At 31.2% G+C, this 23971-nt stretch overlaps 1 protein-coding gene and 2 long non-coding RNA genes across 5 annotated transcripts in view; 1 reads left to right on the top strand and 2 right to left on the bottom strand.

The window, feature by feature from the left end:
- LOC123266666 overlaps positions 1–23971 on the top strand; it is a 77986-nt gene that overhangs the window by 15102 nt on the left and 38913 nt on the right. For both annotated transcript variants that reach the window (XM_044731013.1, XM_044731014.1), the window contains 3 exons: positions 634–1374; positions 3346–3543; positions 23504–23740. In XM_044731013.1, the coding sequence (XP_044586948.1) occupies positions 634–1374; positions 3346–3543; positions 23504–23740 (1176 nt within the window). The remainder of the gene's footprint in view (positions 1–633; positions 1375–3345; positions 3544–23503; positions 23741–23971) is intronic.
- Positions 1175–3298, bottom strand: LOC123266677. The gene is made up of 3 exons (XR_006509832.1): positions 2239–3298; positions 1352–2113; positions 1175–1266 (listed from the first exon to the last, which is right to left on the bottom strand). It is a non-coding gene; the product is annotated as an uncharacterized LOC123266677 (long non-coding RNA).
- On the bottom strand, positions 3479–18955 carry LOC123266674. 2 transcript variants are annotated; one of them, XR_006509829.1, is made up of 7 exons: positions 18851–18955; positions 6703–7868; positions 6422–6607; positions 5868–6333; positions 4971–5717; positions 4873–4891; positions 3479–3549 (listed from the first exon to the last, which is right to left on the bottom strand). It is a non-coding gene; the product is annotated as an uncharacterized LOC123266674 (long non-coding RNA). The 2 variants fall into 2 exon arrangements; XR_006509828.1 differs by having other exon boundaries at positions 6422–7868.

Genomic DNA, 23971 nt, shown 5'->3' with positions numbered 1-23971 from the left:
TTTAACATTGAAGGGGTCGAAGTGATGGTTTTAAATAACAATGAAAAAATTTTAGATAGATGGCTAGAGGGATTTGTGGCAAACAACTTTCCCTCTTTGGTTATAGTAAATTACGAGATAAAAGTATTATAAAAGCGGCCAGTTAACTTTACTCTACTATATTACTGTACGTTTAGTTTTATAAGTTAAGAGTAACTATAGATAGATATATATATATATATATATATATATATATATGCTATATATATATATATATATATATATATATATATATATATGTACATTTGTTGATGTTATAAGACGAATGATGTCGAGCTGTATTATATCTAGTTTTAACGATTCCGTCTTATATCTACTTATTTATTATTTTTAATTTAAATCTTCTTTAGCTAGTTAAAAATAAAACAGAGACGGGTTTAATCGCTTATCGTCGCTATACAACGATACAACTTTAACTAAACTCAGTACCGCTCGCTCCCACGCCTTTTACTCGGGACTTTTCTCTTTGCATTTACTTTATAAACTATTAATTTAACTATTTACGTATATGTATTCATATATATATATGTACATATAAATATATTTATATATGAACTAAACAGTATGTGCTTATAGAGACAATTATTGTTTCAGGTAATACCGGCAGAACGTGTTCAAACACCCAATAAAGAACTAGAGACCTGGAGTCTAGCACCTGAGATCAATACTGTAGAAATCGGTAATAAAGATTTGAAAGATATTAATCATGATAGTAATCCAACAGCAGCAACAACAACAACAACCATAATAACAATTACAACAACGAAGACAGATGACGTTAATGAATTGACATCGGAACCTGTTAAAATAAATCGAGATAATGAGAATCGTAAAAGCCGAGCTAAAAAAGTTAAAAATTACCTGAGGAAGTGCAAAGGAGCACTGTCATCTCGTGATGATGATACTCGTAGAAATAGTAGTGGAAAACGTCCAACAGCTTCTGGTTGTGGTACTACTGGGAGTACTGGTAGAAGTAGAACCACCAGACGGTCCGCGTCATCTTCCTGGTACTTGGAAGAGTCGACGGTGTCTAATAACGCTGGAATTCCAACCAGAGAGACTGAAGAAGAATGTTTTAATGATCTTCTACCAACTAGAGCGACTTCACTGACTAGAAACTATGAATCTAAGGCTACGCCACCTGCTTCAACGCAACGTAAATTTGGCTCTGAAAGTCTTCTTGATTCTACAAGTATAACAGGAGATCGATTTGTTGATGAATCAGACCTGCAATTAGAAAGTAATGTTGATATTTTAACAGATTTAAATAATTTAGAAGATGAAAGTGAAATTAATGAAGAAAAAGCAATACCTGGATACTCATTATCAACTGGAGTAAGTTTGCATATTCGTTGTTTTTATTATATTTTTAATTATGTGCTAATTGCTCTTTAAAGAGGTCTTGCCAGTTTTTGCACAAGTATGCTGACAGACATTTCATATTATATATATAATATATAATTTATGATTCATGTATTCTGTGCTATTGAGCAAATCGATACTTAACATTAATATTTTTTATTTTAGAATTAATTAAACACAAAAGACAATAAGTCATGCTGTAATTGTTAAAAGTAATTTAATACAATTTATACTGTGTGTCACGGCATGTATTAACATTGTTATAACAATGAAACATAGTAAAATAAAATAAAACAAGGAGTTTATTAAATTAATCATGAACATAGTTATGATTATGGTTATGGTTATGACAACTGCAGTAAATCTTTTAAAATACAAACATGCAACAAATAACTTTAAGCAATAAAAATGTGTAAATTCTTAATTTTAGTATCCGCAAAATAGCACAGAATTAACTTGAATTCTATCTATTAAAAACTTTCTATAAGCTTTGACTGTCTAATTTTCCAATAGCAACAATATCTACATAAATAAATAAATAAGTTTCCCAAGTCTTTCACTCAATCAATCGTAATCGGCATTAACTCTTTCTTAACTATTTTTATCGTTATTATTTAGATTTTTAACGTAACAAAATAACTATATCACCGTTAAATTTATCTTCACGGTGTCCGTCATCACCATCAACCTTTTCGCTCGCTTTCGCTTTACCCTGCTGGCAATATCTCATTTATTATTATATTATATTATATTATTTTATCTATACATATTCATCCCATAAACATATGGCAATATATACGTATAAATATTATTATAAATATATCTACATATACGTACGAATGTAAACCATCAAGTATATCTGCATCTTGGCTGTTTCAATTTTCAAAGCAGTCTCGTCATTGCAGAATATAAATTAAGAGCGAGAAAGATATATTATTCCTTCCATCAACGATGAGTCTTTCTCGCAACAGGGTGCCCATCATCGAGCTTTGAAAAACGACTTATCAAAAAATAAAAACATTTTATTTTCTTTATTTTTTTTTCACCTCTTCATCTTTCTTGTTCAGCATCATAGTTTATTTTTCTTTTATTTTTTTTGTTGCTTTTCTTCTTGATATTTTTTGTGCATCATCTTTGCGGTAAATGTTCTTTTATGTTGTACCGCTTAAACGTCGTCATCGTTTAAACGAGGAGCGAAAGAAAAATTACAAAATTGCTTAAAAGGCTTGAGATTTTACGAGAGTATTACCTCTTGGCTTGAATTGGCCCTCAGCGGGGAATAAATCACGCGGAATTAACGCTTTTGAATGTTTAACTTGATGCCTGAATAAATAAATCACCTCCTCGTATCCAACCACCAATGCACGTGCAGTCCGACTTAAATACTGATATTGTATTATTCATGTGTACTTTTTTATCTCTTTTATTATTACTTAAACGCACATGTCACTGCAGTTTATCATGTGTCCTGTGGTTTTTTGAATTAGAGACACATAAACGGTGTTACCACACACCTATTTAGTCTGTCTATTCATTAGAGACATATATACTCTCTATATTAGTTTAGTGTGTCCCCTGTGTGCAAAATATATCTATAAACTGCACATCCTGCTCTTGAACAACACATGTCTTTTGTATTATTTGTAACGTGCTACGTGTAAACTCTCCAAATATTGACGTGGGGAGTACAATGTCCCCTGCTGTTTAGTTTAAACCCACGCGTGCAAGCAAATCATCAGAGGAAGTTCCCACGTGTCATGACAATCTACCCGCAGGCTGCTTCTTTGCTTCTTCCGGCCCCTAGTACTTGATGAATCTTCATAGACATCATATATAATATTAAATTTACTTAGCTATTATTACATTATATCTCTATATACACATATATAACATCACATCATACCTAATATATTCTTATCATTATTATTATTAAATTTATCTTAGGGACGTGGTGATGTTGCATCACTTGTACGAAGTCTGCTAGGTCCTATCTATGGTGAAAATGTCCTGGATCTATTGACTCGACAGGCACGTGACATCCTTGTTTGCGCTTATCATGGCAATCTTGACAATTTTGTCGAGTCTTATCTGTCTCCTGCCTCACAATTACTCGCCCAAGTCAAGAGTACTGTCTCCAATATGGTAAGTCTATTAAAATAATAATGAACAACGAAAATAATTTAATAAACCGGGATGGTGAATGATCTGGATTATCTAAAAATCTCAGAAAATTTTCATCTCAGTCAGGATAATTATTTAAGGATACTTTATGATTGGTTATAATAGTTTAAACTGTTAAAGTTTATCAATCGATTCGAAAAGTTGACTTTTCGACTTTTTAGTCGACTTCAAAAAGTTTTTTGTGAGTAGGTGTAGCAAATTCAATAATGAAAATAACAATACATCAAATAAAAAATATTTAAAAACAATTTCAATCTAGTGATTTTTTACTGACATCGAAACTTCATTCAATACTAATAAAATAAAATCGTTAAATATTTTCAATCAGTAGCTCTTGGAGCTCAAAAATATAATTTATGTTATTTTGAGTTCTCCGAGTTCAAAGAGTTACACAGTAAAAAATATTGTGTTAAATATGGTCTACACAAACTTAGTGTTAAAATTCAACACACTGTATTTTTTTAACACAAAGTTTGTATGGACCGTATTTAACACAGAAATTGTGTTGATTTTACACAATATTTTTTACTGTGTCGCTGTTCTATGCTTTTGAGCTCTTCGAGCTCAAAACTCTGATAGGAGTTTAATAAAACACTATTCTTTAAATTTTCAAACTGCAATTACTTTTGAATGAATAAACCGATTTTCATGCGGTTAGTAGCATTTAACATAGTTTCTTGAATCCTATGATTTACTTTTAAACAGCAATTGATCAGACCGAAAATTTCGAAGTAATTTGAAAAAATCACTTTTTTTCGAGTTTTTTCGTCAACGATAACTCACGAACCAATCAACCGATTTCGACCAGCCCGGCGGCGATTGACGTGGTTAAAAAGTTATGAGAGGTTTACATACATCCACACACACGCTCGCACATACAGACAGACAGACATACGGACATTATCACGGGAATAGTCAGGGAAACTTCCTAAGACCTCAAAACGTCGACATCTGATGGAAATTCGATTTTTGAAAAACGGGGTAAAATCAATAACTTCCCGATTTTTAAAAATTTTCTTAGCGGGAAGTTAAAATATGCTACTACATGATAATTTACCGCTGAAGTTGAAAGAGTTGTTCAAGTCGAAAAGTCGATTTGATCAACTTCTTGCTAACAATAAAAGGTTAACCTTAAATTAAAGTCAAAATTGATTTTACTATATCTCTAGCAGTTACTTGATGATTAATTTACAAAATCTCAAAAATGAAATTGACAAAAAAATAATTTTTGTCAGTCACTGGTTTCACTAAAATAATCTAATTAAAAAATAAACAGGAATAGATAGCTACCAACATTCCGGTCGTCACGCTGAAAAAGGAGTGGATCAGCTTAATTAAAAATATTTTATTACGCGATTATATACAAGATTGATTATTAATTTTTTTACCTGAATAATTTTTCTGAGCTCAGGATGCATGAAAGCTTTCCCAAGCGCAAGACACGCATACTCGTGGGTGCTGTGTTCGATGCATGATCTCTGTATCTGAGTCTGACTTTCCTTTGCTTGTTCGATCAACCACTAATTCAATAATTCAATGATCGCAGGGTCGATTATTATACGGGTGTTTAATCACGTCCAGAGTATACTTCGGAGCTGGTATTATTGCCTCGACATAATAAGCACGTTGTCCAACTACTCCATCATCCAGCAGAAACGCACATTTTGCAATTTTTTACTCAACTTTTTATATTCTTTTTGTTTTGCCATCATCATTACTCTTCGTCTCTATCTTTCATGTTGCATGTGTATAATAACATGTGCAAATGAACAATAAGTGAAGACAAGAAAAGACAACACTATATATGTACGTATATATTAAAAAAGTGTCTTTGAGAATGTACTGGAGATCGAGTTACACTTTCTTCCGGGCGTACCATACAAGATTGGGTGAAAGTTTTCGTGAATTGATACGATTATCGAATCGATGAAACTCAATGACGAGTTAAATTTAAACTTATAACTCAATACATCTATACATAGCATCGTTGCAAGTATATATAAGTATTATATCCGAGCATATACTTACAACTCACATCCTTCCTTCGTATCCACCCTCCAACTGCTATGCACCGGATAGGATTTTGTTAATACTTTTATTTTCTTCTTTAAACCCGTACTGATATAAAAGTTTACCTAAAGATAAGAATGAAATGTTTCGTTAGTTCTTTATTTTTATTTTTAAAACCCAGACTTTTAATTGCACCAGGGTTGATTTAGCATTTAGCAATGGTCCCTTAGCGTAGAGAAACCACCAAGGTAGATAAGAAAAAGGCGGAGTTTTACCTCCAGGTGGCAGAATGGCACGAAGAGCGTCCGAGGATAAACACATCGGCTCACAACTTTTATTTCTTTTTCCCGGCATTGTTTAACGACCAAGTGCATTTTAATTGCGGAATGGAATCGTCGTCAATTCATCGTTCGTATTTGCACAGTGCATATATTAATACTCAGTTTAAATGTCTTTTTTTTATTATCGTTGCTGATATATAAGCACCAGTACCAGTCTCAGTACCAACGCAAGAATAACTTTGCCAGCTTTGACACTTCCGTCAGTATTATGGGAGCAAGGACAAGGGAGTGGAACGTTCGATGGTTAAATGGGTTAACCACGATACGATGTCCTTCTAACTTCCAGCCAACCGCGTCCGCATCGTCGATACTGAGAGCGAATTTATCATCAGCTGACGTTCTCTTAAAGTTCGAAGCTCCTATCTAGTATCGTGTTACAAACTCTACACTCTAACCTAACCTGTAAAATATACATTTACCCACATACACACTTGGTACAATATCGCTGTTATATGTTATGTGTAAATATAATATAATATAATACGTACCAACAAAGATGAGGAAGAGAAGAAAAGAGTGTGCAGACGAGTAAGAGTTCGTTGGCATTTCCTCTTCATGCGAAAGATTTACCGGTTCTCCCGTGTGGTTCCCGCGCGACAAGACGCTAGCGCCAACCACACCGATGTTAAGTCGGCAGGAATAAGAAGTAACACCATCAAAACACACTGGCATGTCTACACATAATACTTGTTAGACTTATTTGTATGTAAGTTCATATACATGAAGAAGAAGAAAAGAAGAATCTTCATTTTACTTATATTGTACTTACCTATATTGACTTGGTTGTGTTCTGTGTTGTATGTATTTTGTATTATATTGAGAGTTCAGTTAAGTGAAGTACAAGTACAAGCGTATAGAGTAAAGAGTAAAGAGAGGGGATACTGAAAAAGATTCGAGAGTGGGGAGAAGACTAACGCGAACGGGTTTGGCTTTGGCATGGCGAGTGTTAAAACCACCGTCACGGGGCCATTGCCGTCTCTGTCGCGGTAGTCGCCGGTTGTCATTTCGTGTTCTTTGTCAACAGTCACCTTCTTCACGTTTATTTATTATTTATTAAAGACCCAGTGATATAATACGAGTTACTCGACGATTACAAAAAGAAGAAATAATAAGAAAAACAGTATAAGATTGAGAAGAGGCAGAAGAAGAAAAAGAAGAAAGGAAAAAAACTACGAATAGTAAGTTTTAAGTGAGTTAGATTTAATTAAAGTGCGTGGGTGTAGGATTGATTCTTTCGCGTGTCCGCGAGTTAGGGAGACAACATGATATGTACGATGATATTAGTTGTTGGGGTGAACGAATCGTCGTAGGTCAGTTACCGCTCGGTTGGCTAGCGTCTCGTCGTCGTCTTCACCGTCGTCGTCGTCGTCGTCGTCGTATCGTGAATGGTGTTCAGTTGTGGTGTCCCGTTTTCCCCCCGCTGCTATGGACCAGTGTGTGCTCGAGTTGACCTTCGATCACTCTAGCAATTTTTTATTCAGCTATCCGTATACAGTGCACTGGACACTTTTTCTGCTTAGTAAAGTAATATATACAATATATTTAGTATCTTTATTACTATACATTTTATCAGTATCTTGTTGATATTATAACCTTTTTATTTTTTAGTTGTATCAGTATCGTTTCGTAGAATTTTTATTGAGTCTGTGGTTGCATTAAAAGTAGATGATAAGAAGAAATACTTGATATATATTAGAGATTTAACAACGAAGACTACTAACGAAAACTACACTACTGATACTTACGAGTTTATGAAGAAATATAAAAGGACTGAAGAATACTTAGGATAAACTTGAGATCAGAGACTGAAGACGGTTTTCGTTTTTGTTTCTTCCTATTTTTATGTTTCACTTGAGAACCTGAGAAGATCGTGAGTTGGTGAGTTTATTCGCTTAAACTTGAGTAGTCTTTCTTAGAGTAGAGTCACACCGTGAGCTGTAAAGTTTATCGTGTGGTGTTTAAGTGTTGGGTTTATTTTTTAAGTCCATGGGTTTCGATTCACTGGTATGGAGAATAGTTGAGTTAAGAGAATTATATATATATATATATATATATATATATATATATATATATATATATATATATATATATATATATATATATATATATATATATACATTACGAAGAATGGTAATGGTGGAGAGTATAGTGAAGATGTATGTAAAGAAGAGTAAGAGAAGAAAGACTTTAAATAAAGAAAGAAACTAAGACCACCCACAGACCCAACAATCTTTTAAAATTCATCATTCGTCCTGTACTCTTGAGAGTTAAAGTAAAAACATTTACAACTCTGTCTGAAAGGATGCGATCAACTTGTAAAAAATCTTTTTTTTTTCTTTTTCTTAAAGTTAAATATTGTTAAGTGCGAATCTTTTACTGACTACATAGTGCGTATTTTTTTATTTAAATAAAATTATAAATTATTATTTACTATTTTTTAGATAAAAGTTGAACCATTTTACGCTAAGGTAATATTAACCGGCTCAGGCATAAGTTTTACAATAGGTATATAAAATTACATAACAAAACCGAGTATTTTTACCTTTGCGAGCTTATTCTCGTTTGTCTTCTGCTCTATATAATATGCTGATAGCATGAAAGACTTGCTTGTACTTAATGATTGTGTCGATCAAAGCCGGCGCCAGTTATGGCACCAATTCACTTCATTTTTTTTTTTATACATTTATTCATCATTTCTTTCCTCACTTCGCACAAGTAATCATTTATTTTATTTATTATACTTGCAAATAGTAATTCATTGCATTGATATGATCTTTGAATATTTGAATATGTGAATTCGAAAATTCGCGAGCTTAAATTTTGTAGGCTCAAATGCAGATGGCAGTAGAAATAGTATTCTCGCATCTTATAATATAAAATTGATAATTGAAGTGAAGTTAGTTTAGTATCGAAATTCTCGATACTAACCGAAAAAATGGACCCTGATTTCTTATTGGTTTAGGATTAGAGCGCGCGCGTACGCGCACAATTTTAATTCCTAGTATTATTTAATTGGTAATTTGAATGTATAGCAAGTTTTAAAGATCTTATCTCGTATAATTTAATACAACGTGTTATTCATTCGAATAATGAGTGTAATAAGTTGGATTTATGTACACCAACTGTAGATTATATTGTTATGGTGGTTAATAACTACTCCCAGCGAAGATCAGTACTGATAATCGTAGATTACGGAAGTAGGGTAGAACCTGTCATGTCGAAGGAGGGTCTTCTAAGATATACTTGCTGTGCCAAGATCATTTATAAAAAAGTTGAACTAAAGGTAAGAAAATTAAACGTGAAGTAAAGTGTGTGCCAGAGTTTTTAAGAAAAATTAAAATGTAAAAAACTAGAAAAGAGAAGAAAAGACAAAACAATATCATAAGACGAATTTATGTACTTATTATACGGGTACAAATGTACACACTTGGACATTGTATGCATCTATATATTTATATTGTGTTGTGTCTTGTGCATTCCAGAACACAACCCACACATTTGTTGGTATGCTCCTTATCCTTTTTTAATTCCCTTCTCCCTCATATATCCCCTACAAGTATGTATTGTATGTATACCGATGTATACATATAGCTTATACTTTAGTCAGGTTTATGTTCGAGAAGTCAATGGCGCGAATCTCGTAATCGCAAGGCATAACGCCTTTGCGTGGGCGATTCATTCCATTGGGTTTCTACACCCTTTTAAAATAAGTTCACTTTTAATTTATCCCGCCCGTATAACCTGTTGCGTTATGAATTAAAGTAACTATTTATTATTTATTAATATTTAATATTTTATCCACGCTAGATTAAGAAGAAAAACTCTGCTATTACATAGAAGCCTTTTTTATGTTAATCACTCTATAACACATAGTTTATGCTAGTACTTTTTTTCTTACTCCCTAATGCTGGATAATTATATTCAAATATTTTTCAATAATTTAGCTGTTAATTAGTTTTTCAAAAAATATTCAAGTTTCTTTAAGGAAGTCCTTTCGCTCCAGTTGAGTCACAACAACTGTAGTAGTCAATATTCGATAAATTAAAATAAAGAACCCATAAGAATTCCTAAAATTAAAAAATAAATAGTATATGAGGCATTAATCGTTGAAATTTTGAAAATTAAAAAAAAATAGTTAAATACCAAAATTAATTTGTCTCTTGTAAATCAGCTGTTAGTAACCTGTCTGTGATTTGGCAACGCCATATTTCGATTGTTTACATTTTCATTTGCACAATATAACCTTAACCATGTTTAAGTTTTCGCAGTCAATGTAAATAAATAAATTAATTAAAAATGTTTAATCACAAAACCATAACATTCTAATGTCTCATGGCAGGAGTGCTAGTATTTTTTAAGTATTGTTTTATTTTTCAATTATGAAAAATGAAAATTTGTAAACAATAAATTAACTAATAAGTATGTATGAAAAACATAAGTGCGTTAAAGTTTAGTTTGAATTTATTGAATGGTCTAAAGCTCGCGCACTACGCAACCCCGACTAGAATTTTAGTGAGGCATGCCGAAAAATCAGTTCGGGGCGAAGTTGGCTTTCCGAACTAAGGCTAGCCCAATTCGGATCTTATTTGTTTTAAATTAGGCAAGCCGAACATTGGTATGCCAAAAGAATTCCACATTCGATGTAATCTCGTAATAGTTTGGCACTGCCTAAGTTCGGCATATCATGGATTGCCTAATTGGTACGAAATAACGGTAACCAAAGGTTTACCGAAGTTTGGTTCACCAAGCTCAGGCTCACTTAGGCAAACCTGTGGCAATATCTAAGTTCGGCATGTCATGGATTGCCTAATTAATATGAAATAACGGTAACCAAAGGCTTACCGAAGTTTGGTTCACCAAACTCGGGCTCACTTCGAAAAATCTGTGGCAATGCCTAAGTTCGGCATTTCATGGGTTGCCAAACTGTTATGAAATAACGGTAACCAAAGGTTTACCGAAACTTGGCATACCACGATCGAGCTTCTTTAGGCAAAACTGTGGAAGTGCCTAAGTTCGGTATGTCATGGGTTGCCAAATTGTTATGAAATAACGGTAACCAAAGGTTTACCGAAACGCTTACCCGACTAGAATTTTAGTGAGGTATGCCGAAAAATCAGTTCGGGGCGAAGTTGGCTTTCCGAACTTAGGCTAGCCCAATTCGGATCTTATTTGTTTTAAATTAGGCAAGCCGAACATTGGTATGCCAAAAGAATTCCACATTCGATGTAATCTCGTAATAGTTTGGCACTGCCTAAGTTCGGGATATCATGGATTGCCTAATTAGTACGAAATAACGGTAACCAAAGGCTTACCGAAGTTTAGTTCACCAAGCTCGGGCTTACTTAGGCAAACCTGTGGAAATGCCTAAGTTCGGTATATCATGGATTGCCAAACTGTTATGAAATAACAGTAACCAAAGGCTTACCGAAGTTTGGTTCACCAAGTTCGGACTCACTTCGGAAAACCTATGGCAATGCCTAAGTTCGGCATTTCATGGGTTGCCAAACTGTTATGAAATAACGGTAACCAAAGGTTTACCGAAACTTGGCATACCACGATCGAGCTTCTTTAGGCAAAACAGTGGAAATGCCTAAGTTCGGTATGTCATGGATTGCCAAACTGTTATGAAATAACGGCAACCTGTATTCTGAAGCTTGGTCTATCAAAATGAAACTTGACTAGGTAAGTCTGTGGCAAGTCCTCACTTAGGTATAATATCGGAATTCCTAACTCGACCGTTGCAACGGTAACCGAATGTTTGCCGAAGTGTCGGGCTTATAAGTATCTTGAGGCAAGAGGTCGCTCATCATCGGCGTAGCGTCGCGATATGGTATAGGGCTCTCGTGCGTCGGGTACAGTGTTCGAGTCTCGCGTTCGACATGTAAAATTTTTAATAATTAATAATTATTAATTATAATTATTCTTAAGGCGAGTGTGAGGTGAATTTGAGTGTTGTGTGTGACTTATGTATCTAACTCCATCATTTCCTCCCCCCTTGACCCATAAAATCGACCAATCAAAAAAAACTTCTTCATAGTAAGAAAAACCCTAAAAAGCGAAAAAAATGACCGAAAATATAAAAAAAATAATACTAAATAAAAAAAAAAAAAAATTTTTTTTATTTACTTAATATTTAAAAAATTTTGTCCTAAAGTCGATATTTATATTTAAAATTTAAAAAGTAAATTAAAAAAAATAAGCATTCATTATTATTAATTTTTGCTTTATAATAAAAATAGCTAAAAACAAGAAAAGGATTCAATTTGGATTCTTCCGTGCGAATTTAGTTTCTGAATTGCTGCCTAGTTAGGTAGCCAAATTCGGACCGAATGAGGCTTGGATAGTCACCAGCAAGTGTGGTTTCCAAACCACTGCCTAAGTCGGAAGCCAAGTTAGGCCCAATCTCGCGACTGCGTTACTTCCGGGACGTGGGCCAACTTTGGCTTCCTGGTTCGGCGCGAACTTGGAATTCGGCATGCCTAATTCGAAACGAACCACCGCCGAACTTAAATTTCTGGTCGGGACGTTGCCAAATGTTCTGACGCCATTTAAATGTAGATTACTTAAAAATTTTCTGTGATTTTATAATTTTAATTTCTCTATAAATTCCACGGCAACCTATATATTTTATTGCAAAAAATGGAACTTGAATATTTCGAAAACCTTATTTTGAGTTTTTTTTACCCCATCTAATCGGTGGTTAATGCCATAATTCGAGAAAGTTGTTAAGGTCTGACTTTCTTGTAAGACTCGGGAAAAATACTAACATTTTTAGAAATTTTTTTTTTTTAAATTTGCACGATGCAGAATAAATTAAACTTCACTAGTAGATAAATAAGGACTTCAATTATTAGATGAAAATGAATTTTATGCATAATCTAATATTTTTTATTTAACATTGATGGCGAAAGGATCTCCTTAATGCGAAAATAACAAAAGTTTGTCTTTTTGCTAACTCTTTTCCAATGTTGACCGTACAAAAAATGTCATTTTTAATTGTAATTATCTCATGTTTGGTTTATTGAATATTAACAGTTAATAATTTATTTACCAAATGTTAATAAATACTTATTAATTTTTAACGAACATTTGTTGAGACTCTTGAAAAAAAAACTGAGTATAAAAATTCAATTTTGACACTTTGTGTAACTCTATGACTCCAATAGATAGGAAAATTCTATCAGGTAGATTAATAGTTTCTATAAAAAGAAATAGAGGAAATAACTTTGATAATAAAATAATATTATTAATTAATGTCATATGACAATAATTTACAGACTCTTTTTTTTGTGGTGAAAACTATTTTAATTTCAAAAATTTATGGCATAATTTGTTTATAAACGAGGTTTTCCCATCACACCATGAAAAAAACACATTCACTTAAAAAAAAAATTACTCATTGTTAATAAATATTCGTCTACTATTAATGAATGTACTTTACCTCTAAAAAATATTTATTAAAAGTTAAAAGACATTTAGTTTTATTTAATAAATTTATAAATTGTTTCCAAATAAATGAATTTATTAACAGTTGAGAAATTTTTCTATCTAGAAGAGATTTTTTAAATTATTGCTTTGGACAGACTATTTCGGGAATTTTCTTGAATCAATTAACTTATTGTCCAATGATATAATTATTAATTTTAAAACTTCTAAAAATACTGTAATAAATTCTAAAAATCTTTTCTAAATATTCCTTAAGATTCTCTAATCGATAGTTTGCGTATAATATTTCGTTCAACTAAAAAAAAAAAAAAAATAACCAATGGTTATTCTTACTTTCCATCAAATTTTTTATATTAAATTGTTAATTTAATAATCTTCCGCTTCCGTTCTTTGTTTAAACTCTATCGGGTCGTGGGTCAGTCATGACGGGGGAATTACTAGATTACGGTATGAGGTCAGTTAACTGGGAAATAATTTCTAAGAATCTTAACAAGTAAAAGCAATCGATGAGCCATTAATTAACTTTCAATTTCTAATTGCGTCAACACTTGTTTAAAGTTTGAATTTATAAATTTTCTCAAACTATCAGCTTACTTCAATATCATATATTTAGCAACCAAATAGCCAGAGCAGAAACCCACAACCTCATACCAAACCATACCATACCTTTCAGGTACTTTTCATTACTTTAATGATTGAGTGAAGGATCTTGTTTGTTATATATATATATATATATATATATATATATATATATATATATATATATATATATATATATATATATATATATATATAATCGTGTCTTTGGGTATATTTTGCAACTGGCAATTATCCGAATACCGGCGCGAGCATGTCTGTAAATGGGCAGCTGCATCGAAAGTTACATTGTATTACATTATATTTCGTTTCTTTCTTTAATTTCTTCTTTCATTTTTTTCAGCTCCTTATTTTTTAATTATTAATAAAAAAACTTCTCACGGCACTATCTCTGTAATGTTAGAAATGTCGAGTATGCATGTAGTTGATGTCTGTATGGGTTTATTTTTGCATACTGAGTATGAGGGGCACGCCGGTGTTATGGGCATGTGCCGTGACGCGCGACGAGCCGGAAAGCGATAGTAGAATTAAACTCAACTGGATTGCCGTTGATCGCTAATGTAATGTAATATATATATATAATATAATATAATATAATAATAATAAAACTAAATAAATTTATAAAATAATAAATAAAACTATGTTAATATGAGAAGATAAATTTTTATAATAATTATTATTATTATCATTATCATTATATAGTTCTGCATTCAGGCAGCGGTAATTGAGAAGAGTAATGAGTGAATAGTAGAAGGAAAGAAAATAGTGTGAGAAGAAATAAAAGTATTAACATCTATTCAGTTAAATAGAGCATCATAGCAACCGAGATTATTTAAATGAATTGTTTGATCACGTATAACATCAGATTCTTCGGATAATTGAGACGTATATAATGTTTTAACTAATTACCCTTGGTTAAACTGTTATCTCTCTGCGCAAAGTCATTCAATTAATCAATCAACTTTTTTTGTTCTTCTATTTAATTTATTTAATTACATGGAAATTTTTAAATTGTGCAACTGATTAATATGAATGGAAATTTTTTTAATGATTAACACTTTTTTTTTAATATGTTATTAATTAAAATCGTACGCGTGTATTTGTCTGTAAAAGTAACGGAATCACTAAAATAGCAAAAAAAAATTTAGAACAATTGATATCAATAGCATCCCATGCTTAATACAAATATTTGGTTAAAAATTTTATGTTTACCTTACAATGATCAGCTGTTGATTAAAGAAATTAATTTTTAATCAATATGTGACAAATTTAGGATAGAAAACAAAGTTTTTCAAAGCCAACATTTTATTTTTTCGAATTGAGAATTTATTTGTCTGATTGAAGCTGTTAATATTTGGCATATAAAATGATGAATTAATTGACGTCCGATAAGCGTTAATAAATATAAATTAATAGAAGCGAAAAAACTATTAATTGAGATTTAACTTCTAAGATAGAGAATAAAAGATAAATATAATAGATTATTGAAGGATACGAAATTCTAAAACATTTGTTTCTTTCAAAAATAATCTAAAAAAATGACATGAAAGTGGTTAAAATTTAATGAAGCAATCTTTGTAAACCAGCCACAGAGCTATATAATAGGGTGATTTTTTTTTTCAACTATTTTTTTTTTTTTTCAGTTCCATCGTGAAATTTTGTTGCAAATACCCAAAAAAAAAAAATACCCTGAAAGTTTGGGCCCTTAATATTAATATTAAGACCTCGACCCAGGCGTTTAAAGATTTCCCCTTAAAAAAACACAGAAATTTTGATTTTTTTATGTTTAAATTTCTATAGCTCAGTGGCATTTCACAGCATTGCTTCGACCGTAGACGGGTTTTTTTTTCAGAATTGAATGCTCTACAAAAGTGTCCATTGCGGCCAAGCCGTAACTCGAACCGGCGAGGTAGTAGGCCTCTAAACTTGATTTTTCCATGAAATTCGCGTTTTTTCGCATTTATCTCGTGAATGACAAGAGCTACAGAAAAAATGTGAATGACAAACTTGTAGAACATTCAATTTCCTACAAAAAAGTTCCTGAGCACCAAGTCGCTAAAATCGAAATTTTCAGAGATATTTAATGATATTTTTAAAAGATATTTTTTATAATTTGACGCAATTTTCGATAAACATTTGAAATTACTAAAAATTCATAATTAAATATCTCTGAAAATTTTGATTTTAGCGACTTGGTGCTCAGGACCTTTTCTGTAGGAAATTGAATGTTCTACAAGTTTGTCATTCACATTTTTTCTGTAGCTCTTGTCATTCACGAGATAAATGCGAAAAAACGCGAATTTCCTGGAAAAATCAAATTTAGAGGCCTGTACTCTACCTCGCCGGTTCGAGTTACGGCTTGGTCGCAATGGACACTTTTGTAGAGCATTCAATTCTGAAAAAAAAACCCGTCCACGGTCGAAGCAATGCTGTGAAATGCCACTGAGCTATAGAAATTTAAACATAAAAAAATCAAAATTTCTGTGTTTTTTTAAGGGGAAATCTTTAAACGCCTGGGTCGAGGTCTTAATATTAATATTAAGGGCCTAAACTTTCAGCGTATTTTTTTTTTGGGTATTTGCAACAAAATTTCACGATGGAACTGAAAAAAAAAAAATAGTTGAAAAAAAAAGCACCCTACTATACACGGAAGGATTAAAACCCGACTGGTTCGTGTTCTGCACCAGACTCAGTCGCGTGCGGGTTACTTTGCACGGATTCTGGTGCATCACCCGACTGAGTCTTGTGCAGAACACGACTCACTCTGGTGCGCACACGACTCAGTCGGGTGATGCACCAGAATCCGTGCAAAGTAACCCGCACGCGACTGAGTCTGGTGCAGAACACGAACCAGTCGGGTTTTAATTTTTCCGTGTATAATCAATAAAATATTTATTTTAAATGAAGAATCTACGAATTAAAAAAGGGATATCAAGTTCTTCAAAGAAAAAAAAATATTTTAGTTGAAGGAAATTTGTGTTTGACGAAAAATTTATAAACTAAGTGAAAAAATTCTAGACATGAAACAACCGTTTTTCTTAAATTAATTTTTTTGGCTCAACTTTACTTCTTTTGGATAAAGTTAATTTTTAAATTACGGTTTAAAAAACTCTAATTATTGAAAATTGATGAACTTCCTACTGCTTTTGATCAGTATATTTTTACATTTTGAAAAGTTACTTAAAATTTTTTAGCTCGTATTGCTGTAAAATCTATTTTTTTAGTTTTTCAAAACAATAATTTTTTACTGTTAGTTTTATTAGCAAATAATCTTATGAAATAGAATAACATGTGATGTATATATACAAGTATAACATATAAAGTTTCGTTATGACCTTTAGAGCTTTCTACAGAAGTTTGCTATGTATTAAATTACAACAATCATAATGATAATGATGATAATAAATATGAAATAATTTCCATTTAATTATCGGACTACACACTAATGATTTAAATCTTTTTTGTAAAATATTTTATCGTGATAATTAAATGTTTTCATAATCTTTTACACTATATAAATTCGTGGATAATTTTTCTTCGACACGAATAATAATCGGGTTCTTATAATATCATACTTTCTCTCCATATTTTCAAACACATCAAAAGTGTCGAATTGACGTCTTAAATACGTTATTATTTTGAAGTAATGCGCGATAATACGATCCCTTCGATAAATAATATGTTAATAAAACAAAAAAAAAAACAAAAACCAAGACATCAAACATCAATATTATATATACATCGATCATATCTTCTTTTGAATAATCAAATTTGCACCTTTCCGTCTCTTAATTTCTTCATTGACAACCGGATTTCATTTTCCAACAACTTTTTATTTAATCTTACCCGTTTTAGTTCATTAACTTTCTTAAAATTATACATCGATTAAAATATTTCAATAAAAAATAACTCAATAATTATTTTACTTCATATACAATTAACTTTATATATTTTAATGGTGAACAACTGGATTATGAACACGCAAATGTGCGTGCAAATTTTTGGTAACTCATCATCATCGTAATTCGAACGAAACGTCAATCCTTTAACTCTTTTGGTCACGTTACAAATTTTATTAATTGTATCCCTAAATAAATCAATCGTCTAAAAATTTCAGAATTTTCTTCTTAAATTATGTATGCTATATATTTTAAATTATAAATTATAACTTATAGCCAATTAAAAAAAAAAAAGAATGATGTAACGCAACACTGTCATTGCCCTTTGAAGTTTCCTAATTGAAAAAACTTATTTATTCAGTTAATGTGCGAAAAAAAGTGTAATTACCTTGATAATTGTATAACAATTACGTTTAAACATTAATGAGATTTACCCTTTCATAGAGAAGCGAATCCTAACGGTGTTAATTTAGCGGGAAATCCTTAGCGGGATGTCGACGTCGGGTGTGGTCACGATCATCAGCGCAAAAACGATTTTAAATTTAATACGTTTTCGAAGTTAAATATTAATAATTGCAATAATTCAAAGTTGGTACGTAAATTATTTAAATGTTCGATCTCGTTATTGGGCTCTGGCATGCCATTTACTGCGTAGGTATAATTTTCATGGAATCTTGTGTAAAAAAAATGACTTCATTACCTCAGGGTAGTTATACTGATCCAAGACCGGTTAGTTTACTTGGTCATACTGAAGACGATCCACAGCACAAGTCGTTTCTTTTTCTTGTTTTTCAGCGTTATCTTCCGTCGTCATGTATTCCTTCTCTTTAACGCTTCTTTATATATTTTTTCCATTCATTTCTACTTCATCTTTTATTATTATTATCATTATTTGATATGCGTTAGTGTGTTACGTAGATCGCATATGTGATGTACGATTCTGATGGTTTGTTGAGAGAATATAAACTTACTTACATAGGTGGTTGTAGATATTATATGGTTCGTCTTTTCTCAATCCTCATGTCGGTTTAAACATCGTAATAACAAGTCGCACGCAACCATGAGCTATAACCCATAACAGTGTCTGCTGGAAGTATGAATTGAAATAAATAAAGTCTCTATACAAGTAAAATATGTACAATAATGTAACAAGTAAGAAGAAATAAGAAAGAAGAAAGAAGGAAGTGAAATTTCATGAAAATTTACTTACACTCGTATAAGATCGGTACTTTTGAGACACGCACGTGGGTCTTGTTTAAAATGTTATAAGTAAATTTAATGTACGTATGTATAAATAAATGTAAATATATGTTATGTATACATTTATATAAAGTTAATATAATAGTGAAAGAGGAAGGCTAATGAGATGGTGACAAGAGGAGCTGGAAGTTGGAACGCGTGGCTTCTTCTGGTACTCGTGACTGCCTGCGGTTACTTGCAGATATTTTATTTCACTTATTTACCGTGTTTGGTCTGTGGCTCGTTTGGTATTTTGTATATATAATATATACACGTGTGTGCTCTTTCGACTTGGGGCATTGTGTGTGATAATACCCATACCCATATCCAAGTGCAGTATGTGCCCCATAGGGGGAATATTGAGAATCTATACACTCTACACTCTGCTGTAACGTAAGGATAGTTAAGGAGATCCAGGAGGCCAAGGTGCAGGAATGGCCCGATCGAACCCGGAAGAACCATTTTAAATTTTCTCTACTCGGACAAGCTATTCTTGCACGCCATACATTGTTTCCACTTTGTTTTCAAATATTTTCCTTTAAATTTCACTATCTTCATTTAAAAAATTAACTCTTAGATCAAAAAAGTTATCATTTTTGGATGAGTAAAGAATTCTTCATTTAAAAATTTTACTCTACAGAAGCACGTTGTTGTTTTGAAACACGGCACGTATTCGAAGAATAAAAAAATCAACTTGATTGAAGAAAAATCCTGAAACAAAAAAATCATTTTCAAGAAATTTAATGTTATAAAATTTTTTGGCTTATAAAATTTTCTGTTTAATTAATGGTCAAATTTTTCATAATGATCATTTTGCTTCATAATTTATTTTCTTGAATCAAGTTCATTTTTCTATCAGTGAATATATTTCTTTTAAAAATTTCTTCTTCTTTTATTAAATTAGTCGGTCGCATTGGTTCTCAATAATATCGACTTCTTTAAAAATATTTTGCCAAAAGTTTAATGGAGATTTTGTTTTCTTGAACTGATAAAATTTTGAAACAAGAAATTATTACTTAGAACAAAAATTTTAATTTCTTAAAATTATTTATAAATTAAGAGAAAAAATTCTTGAAGTAAGGGGGCGTCCATAAATTACGTGAGGCATTTTTGAGAATTTTTTAACCCCCCTTCCCCCCTTGATAAGATTTCGTAAGATTTTCCTCCTCCCTCCCCCCTCCCCTAATCTCACGCGAGATTATTCAAAATTTATGTTTTGGCTGTAAACGGGTTGGATTATTGAGAAAAAAAGTGCCATTCGGCTACACCCGACATGGATAGGTAGATTTCTTGTTTGAATATTGAAAAAAACAAATTATTAAAAGGCCGTAATGTCCTAAAATTGATTTTTTATTATATTTTTGCAAATAACGATATGAGACTGATTACAGCAAATAGATATTTAAAGACATCTACCTAAAAAATAGGATTTTTTACATATAAAAGTCATTTGATGATTAAAGCTAAAATTTAATTTATTATTTATTTTTTTTGAATTTTCTCAACTACGAAATAAATTGAAAAAAGTATTAAAAGTCGACGAACAATAGTTTAAATTGAAGATAATTAAACATATTATGACAAAATTGTATTAAAATTACGACATGAGACCGGCTACCACCGATAGATTTCTAAAGAAATCTATACCTAAAAAATTAGTGAATCCTATCGATCAATAATCAAATTAAACAATCGAGCGCTACTTTGCTGCTCTGCAGGGTTCAGACGAATACGACAAAAACTATTGTGTCAAATTTGGCCATATTTTATTATAGAAATACTTTTTCACGCAATTTTACACTGTTTTCTGCTAGAGAAAAAATTACGTGATATTTGTTAAGATCCCCCCCTTCCCCCTAAGTGACATTTGGTAAGATTTAGCATGATCCCCCCCCCCCCCCCCCCCTCCTTAGAACACCTCACGTAATTAATGGACGCCCCCTAAGACAATCAGCTTTCTTGAAAATAATTTCCTTAGTCATTTCTCTTTAATCAAGTTAGTTTTTTTATCAATGGATCCGTAGATACCTTTTTTACATATTTTTAAATAATAAAAGTAACTATCACTAACAAAAATAATGATGATAATAAAAACAACTACTCTGTCTCTTATTTCATAAAGACTATTGCAATTCAAATTATCCTTACTAAGTTTTTTTTAAATTTCATTTCAAACTTTGTCTGACTCATGAAATTTTTGTTCGACATTATATCTTCTCCATAACAATCTTAGTTATAGATAAAAAAAAATGTACCGTAAATATTTTATAATAATGAAAAAAAAAAAAAAAATTCTCTATCAACAAATTGAGATAAAATATTTACATTATTGAATAATTTTACTGAGAGATAAGATTTACTTTTTTGCAAACTGGATTCCAGCGAAAGATTACATTAGATACAAAAAAATGTTATATTTTTTTATCGTACACCATAGTTTAACTTGTAATCTATTAGACTTGCGGAATTGACTAACAAAAAACGTTTACACGTGCACCCAATTATATATTTAATGGATAGAAGATAAATTGAATTTTTTAAGCTTTCAAAGTGTCACATTACATTTTGTGATTCATTCTCTCTATTGTTGAACTTTGTCACGTTTACATGGGTATCCCCCTCTTATTCTTCTGTCTTCTGTGATGTAATGGCTTAACGACATCAAATTTTCATTACGAATAATTTGTTTTGCTTTTAATTTTAATTTGCTAATAAGTTTTTAATTTGAATAATTTAAGTTTTGTCTTCTTCATTCATTTATATGTAAAGCTTATTAACACTCTAATTTATTGTAAAAGAAGTCTAATTCATTGATAACTTTTGTTACACTTTAATTTTAATAAAAATCAATTCAAATTTAAAGAAACCAATAAACTAACGAAAACTTAGATTCTGTTTGATTTTTTAATTTTTAAAACTCTATTTTTAATGTTTCAGTATGAAATTTTAAATATAAGACAAAAAATTCATTTAATTATTATAAAGTCGATAAGATGATTATTAATTTATGAAATCTTCACGGAAAAAATATTGACGAAATCGTTTTACACTTTAAAATAAGATTAGGCCGTAAACACAAAATAAAATAATATAAGAAGAAAAAAATAAATATTAAGTATTAAGTACTTATTTATTTTAATTTTTAATTTTACTTCTTTTTGATGAAATTTAAAAAGTACTCTCAATACAGTACATTATACCTTGTAATTTGTGAACGCGGAATATTTGCAAACAAAAGAATAACTTACTGTGGCCTGGATTCGCTAAAAATTGTTAAATATAATACCTACGTATTCTAAAATTCTCTTCACGTACTTATCAAGAAATTCAATTTACTTCCTCAAAAACTTGGTTACATTGATGAATAGATACGATAAAAAAAAAAAAAAAAAAAAAAAAATTGTTGGTTTATTAATAATATTCAACAATTTTTTTTTTTTTTTTTTTTTTTTAATTTGTTTAAAGTCGCATAAACTACTAAGGTCATGAGCGACTACGGTAGGGGGTAAACTTTTGAGATTGAAACTCGTTTTATTTTTTGGGCTGAGCAGAATAATACACTTAAATATTGAAAATATTCATTGGTGTACGCCGGACTCGAACCCGGTCCAATGCTTTGGTAAGCAAGGGCCGGATCTGATAGGGCTACTGCGCGCCTATTCAACAATTATTTTGGCTTCACGCTCGTAAAATAAGTTGTTATTTAATAAACTAGTTCAAGTTAGTTAATTACAGTGTTCAACCATTGAAACAAAAAAAAAAGTATAAATATTAATTAGATACTGAGAAGATGAAAAATTTTCTTGATTTATTACATAACTAAACACTTGAATTATAATTGGCAGTACCGACTAAATGTAACTTATTTATTCATAAGTCTAAACTTACAATATAGTTCAAAGTTCAAAAAATGTGGGACAATTTTTTTAATAAATAAATATATAAACGTAGCGTAGAATATTCCAAGTAATTTTCTATTTTTTTTTTTTTTTATTTTTTTCGTTTAAAATAAATTATTCACAGAAGTTTATTTAAATAGGTACCGTGTCCGGAATACGTATTACAAATATAAAATTCTCAGTAAAAAATAAGCATTCACGTACAATAGAATACAAAAAAAAAAAAAAAAAACTACAAAAGTATTTTATGACAAAATTTTAATTATCTGTTATTTGATAAATTATTCATTCAATAATTGTAATAAAAAATGCAGTACAATAATTCTTGAAGATATTTAAAGTGAAGTTTAATTACAAGTAATTATAATTAAAATTAAAAACGATTGGTTAAAAAAAATGGTAAACGGAATGCGCATAAGGTGTACATGAGAGTTATTAATATCGTAAAAGAAGCAATAAAATAAAGAATGTAATCATTAATTGGTTTCAGGATGACAAATCTTTGGTACCTGATGGTTGGCCGTTAACTCTGGCTGGTACCGGGCTGGTGTTACAGCTTGGAGAACTCGAAGCTTCCACTCTGAGACACGGGGAATGTTATCTCTGCGTGCGAAGCAGTCGTCCAAGTGGTGGGGACACCGGGAACAGCAGCAGTGTCGTCGTCGTCAACAACGAGACTACTAAGAATAACGAGGGCCAGCTGGAAAGGATCATCGATATCGTCGAGGTTCATATCACGTTTCATTTATTTCACAGAATCAACCATTAACACATTATGTATACACGTCATATGTATATATTATACCTATAATATATTAAACATATCACATCTCAATTTAAATCATTACAACACTGCGTAATAAATTTAAATTCAATAAATTCAATTAATTAATTTAATAAATCAGTTCTGGGTATTATATTAAGGGTCAGTTCATTTATTTTTTATTATTTTCAATTC

The sequence above is a fragment of the Cotesia glomerata genome, linkage group LG6 (genome assembly GCF_020080835.1).
Source record: "Cotesia glomerata isolate CgM1 linkage group LG6, MPM_Cglom_v2.3, whole genome shotgun sequence".
Taxonomy (NCBI): domain Eukaryota; kingdom Metazoa; phylum Arthropoda; class Insecta; order Hymenoptera; family Braconidae; genus Cotesia; species Cotesia glomerata.
This window is presented reverse-complemented; position numbering and strand designations above follow the sequence as displayed.